At 44.2% G+C, this 4701-nt stretch overlaps 1 protein-coding gene across 1 annotated transcript; it reads right to left on the bottom strand.

Annotated features, from left to right (window-relative positions):
* Positions 1 to 3424: 3424 nt before the first annotated feature.
* Positions 3425 to 4303, bottom strand: LOC137914678 (uncharacterized). The gene is given in 2 exon segments (XM_068758190.1): positions 3425 to 4028; positions 4030 to 4303. Coding segments are annotated over 2 exon segments (849 nt in total). The 5' UTR covers positions 4275 to 4303.
* Between the last annotated feature and the right edge of the window lie 398 nt (positions 4304 to 4701).

Below are 4701 nucleotides of genomic sequence, written 5' to 3'. Positions count from 1 at the left end.
AATGCTGCCTAATGACAGCAGATTGATTATACTGATTACTGCATCGATTAGTTATAAGCTTTGTTAAAAAGGAAAGTCTTTAATCTCCTCTTGAACATAGAGATGGTGTCTGTCTCACGAACCAAAACGGGGAGCCGATTCCACAATAAAGGAACTTGATAACTGAAAGCTCCGCCCCCCTGTCTGCTCTTGGAAATTTTTGGAACCACGAGCAGGCCAGCGTTTTGGGACCGCAGGGTTCTAGTGGGGCAATACGGGATAATCATCTCTGTAAGGTAAGGAGGGGCCTGGCCACTGAGGGCTTTAAAAGTAAGTAGAAGGATTTTATATTCAATCCGTTCCCTAACAGGAAGCCAATGCAGAGACGCCAGAACAGGGGAAATGTGTTCTCTCAGTCTGGTCCCCGTCAAAACACGAGCTGCTGCATTTATTTATTTATTTATTTCTGGTTTATTTGAATGTGGACAAAGACAAAACATAGACACATGTAGCACAAGTATCTGATGCCTGCATTATAGCGCTTATAGCTGAAGCTAATTTGCAGCACCTGTCCACAGATGGGCTTCCAACACAGATATCCATTTCCAAACATGGAAAGGAAGGAAAATTGTTTTAAAAAGTCATCTATGCGATTTTATCACAGAACTAAAACAATTAAGAATAAAACAAGACAGCTTCTGGATTAGCTGGAGATGTTTAATAGACTTTTTTGGGCAGCCGGACAGTAAGGAGTTGCAGTAGTCCAGTCTGGAAGTCACAAAAGCATGGACTATTTTTTCTGCATCTTTTCGGGTTAGTAGGTGCCTGACTTTTGAAATATTCCGAAGCTGAAAGAACGCAGTCCTTGAAATATGCTTTATCTGGGACTGAAATGACAGGTCCTGATCAAAGATTACCCCCAGATTCTTGGCAGTGGTGCTGGTGGACACTGAGACGCCATCTAGTTCAACTACAACACTAGAACAGACATTTCTGAGATGCTTTGGCCCAAGAACCAGAACCTCAGTTTTATTTAGATTTAATAACAGGAAGTTCTCGGTCATCCAGGAGTTAATGTCCTTAAGGCACGTCTAACCAACTGATCGACCTTGTCTGGCTGAACGGACAGGTACAATTGAGTATCGTCCGCATAGCAGTGGAAATTTATGCTATGTTTCTTAATAATGTTACCTAAGGGTAGCATATACAGCGTGAACAGAATAGGTCCAAGCACTGAACCCTGTGGAACTCCATATTTAACTTCAGTGTACGTAGAAGATTTATCATGAACACGTACAAACTGAAATCTATCAGATAAATATGATCTAAACCAGTTTAATGCAGATCCTCTAACACCAACAGATTGTTCCAGCCTCTGTAACAGAATCTGATGATCTATTGTGTCAAAGGCTGCACTAAGATCTAATAAAATAAGCACGGAGACAAGTCCATTATCAGACGCTATTAAAAGGTCATTGGTGACTTTAACTAATGCTGTCTCTGTGCTATGATGAGCTCTGAAACCCGACTGAAAAACCTCAAATAACTTATTGTCTTGTAAGAATTCACACAGCTGACTGGAAACTGCTTTCTCTAGAAGCTTTGACAGGAATGGAAGGTTTGAAATTGGCCGATAGTTAGCCGAGACATCAGGATCCAATGTTGGTTTTTTGAGAAGCGGTTTAATGACTGCTGTTTTAAAAGACTTGGGTACATAGCCTGTGAGTAGGGATAGATTAATTATATTTAGCAAAGCAATACTGATTGAGGGGAAGACTTCTTTAAGTAGCTTAGTTGGGACCGGGTCTAAGAGACAACTACACGGTTTAGATGAGGCAATAGCTGCACTCATTTGCTGCAAGTTAATGGAGGTGAAGCTATCCAAGTAACTATCAAGAGTAACAGCCGTATCACTACTTCCATCACTCAGGGAGGGGTCAATGTCACACGAAGGCAGACGCTGATGAATGACGTCCCTAATCGATTCGATTTTGGTACTGAAGAAGTTCATGAAATCTTCACTACTGAGACCTGTCGGGACAAAAGGGTCAACAGAGCTGGCGCTTTGTGTCAGCCTAGCTACGGTGTCAAAGAGAAACCTCGGATTAGATTTGTTCTCTTCTATTAGAGATGAGTAATATGCACCTCTTGCCTTGCGGAGCGTCTTCCTGTACATTTTCAGGCTGTTTTTCCAGATTAAACAAGACTCCTCCAATTTAGTTGAGCGCCACCTTCTCTCCAGTCTTCTGGCTGTGTGTTTTAACAATCTAATCTCAGAATTGAACCACGGAGCTTTCCTTTTTGGTTTGAGTTTTTTAATTCTTAAGGGGGCGATGGAGTCAAGCGTCGTGCGCATCAAGTCCCCAGCACCACCTACAAGATGATCTATGTGGGAGGGGCTAAAGTTACCACACGACTCCTCAGTAATGTTAAGGCTTGATAAAGAGTTTAATGCTGACGGGATCACTTCTTTGAATTTAGCAATAGCACCATCAGACAGACATCTCGTCAAGGCAGTTCTGTTTAATGGAACGTAGTCCAATAATACAAACGTAAAAGTGATGAACTTGTGGTCTGATAAAAAAGGGTTCAGTGGAAATACAATTAATTGATCGATATCAATACCATACGTGAGAACCAGATCCAAGGTATGGTTAAAGCTGTGGGTGGGTTCGTTCACTATCTGGGAGAAGCCAATTGAGTCCAGTAATGAGAGGAAGGCAGTAGCAAGGCAGTCGTCACTGACATCTACATGAATGTTAAAATCTCCCACAACAAGTATCTGTTCTGCTTTCAGAACTAAGCTTGTTAAAAATTCTGAAAATTCAGACATGAAATCAGAGTATGGGCCTGGAGGGCGGTAAACTATAACAATCAGGACTGGCTGGCTTGATTTCCATGTTGGGAGTGACAGACTAAGAATAAGACTCTCAAAGGAGGTATAGTTTAATTTAGGTTTAGTGTTAATCTGGAGCTCAGAGTTATAGATGGCTCCAACTCCACCTCCTCGGCCGGCGTCTCGAGAAATGTGAGAGTTAACATAAGTCTGAGGCGTGGCTTCATTTAAACTGAAATAATCTTCAGGACCCAGCCAGGTTTCAGTCAAAGAGAAAATATCAACATGCTGATCTGAGATCAGATCATTTATTAAAAATGCCTTTGACGCCAAAGAGCGAATATTCAAAAGTCCACATTTAATGGTTTTACTATTATTAATTTCTGTGGCAGCAGTTTTTATTTTTATAAGGTCTTCAGGAGTAACACGTCTCCTGTACAATTTAACAACCTTAGGGGGTCGGGAAACAGACACCATCTCTATAGACACCATCACTATGGGGTTCCGTGTGGGGTTCTGGATGGGGTTCTGGGTGGGTGACTGATCCAGAGGACGCTCAGAGATGGGTGTAGGACTACATCTCTGACTCCTGGTCCCGACTCTGGATTGTCAGGGTTTTGGTTGTCTAACAAACTCGGTCAGATTGCTAGAAATGAGAGCTGCGCCACCAAACGTAGGATGGACACCGTCTCTCCTAATAAGACCAGGTTTTCCCCAGAATGTCTGCCAGTTATTTACGAAGCCCACGTTGTTTTCCGGACACCACCTAGACAGCCAGCGGTTGAATGACGACATGCGGCTAAACATATCGTCACCCGTCAGATTGGGGAGGGGGCCAGAGAAAACTACGGAGTCCGACATAGTCCTAGCAAAGCTACACACCGACTCAATATTAATTTTAGTGACCTCCGACTGGCGTAGCCGGACGTCATTAGTGCCGACGTGGATTACAATCTTACGGTATTTACGTTTAGCTTTCGCCAGCAACTTCAAATTTGATTCAATGTCGCCCGCTCTGGCCCCCGGGATACACCTCACTATGGCCGCTGGAGTCGCTAGCTTCACGTTTCTGAGAATGGAGTCACCAATCACCAGAGTACTGTCCTCAGCAGGTGTGTTGCTGAGCGGGGAAAATCCATCAGAAACGTGAACGGGGCGGTGGTGAACCGTAGCGGGCTTCGGACTATGCTTCCTCCGAACAGTCACCTAGCCGCCTTGGTGCAGCCGGGAGACGGTTAGCGGCTCGGTCCGCACCGCTAAGGGAGGGCTGGCTAGCCATCGAAGCTACTGGATTCGCTTCTATGGTGCGGAACCGGGTCTCTAAATCATTTAGCCTCGTCTCCAACATAGCAAATAGACTACACCTCTTACACGTTTCGCTGTCAGTAAAGGAAGCAGAGGAGAAGCTAAACATTTGACACACTGAGCAGGACAGCGGAGAGGCAGAGGGAGAAGCCATCGCTAGCTAGCTAGCGGTGCTAAAAGCTATTCGATAGTTAGCTTATCAAACCAAAGGAGAAACGCCCCAAAGAGTTGTGAAAATTGGCGGCGTTAATCCGCTAACAATAAATAGGACAGGTAGTGATTAAAGTTATGTGGGAAAAGAGCAGAAAAAGTGGCAGAGAGAACAAACAATTTGTGTAACAAGCGGACAGGAAGTGACGCAATATGCTCACCGGGGTACGTCGGTCTCTCAGCGGGTCTCAGCGGGTCTTTACAGTGCTGCTTCCACAACCCCCCATCAAAGAAAACAAACCAGTCCTCAAATAAAAGAGAAACCTCATTAGAATAAAGAGGCTAACGACAACAGATAGAGCAAAACGTCCTTGAAGCAGTCGTTACAGTACTTTCTGTTCAGTACGTACCTTGAGCCTCCACCTCGGCCT

Source organism: Brachionichthys hirsutus, unplaced genomic scaffold (assembly GCF_040956055.1).
Source record: "Brachionichthys hirsutus isolate HB-005 unplaced genomic scaffold, CSIRO-AGI_Bhir_v1 contig_405, whole genome shotgun sequence".
NCBI classification, from domain to species: Eukaryota; Metazoa; Chordata; class Actinopteri; order Lophiiformes; family Brachionichthyidae; genus Brachionichthys; species Brachionichthys hirsutus.
This window is presented reverse-complemented; position numbering and strand designations above follow the sequence as displayed.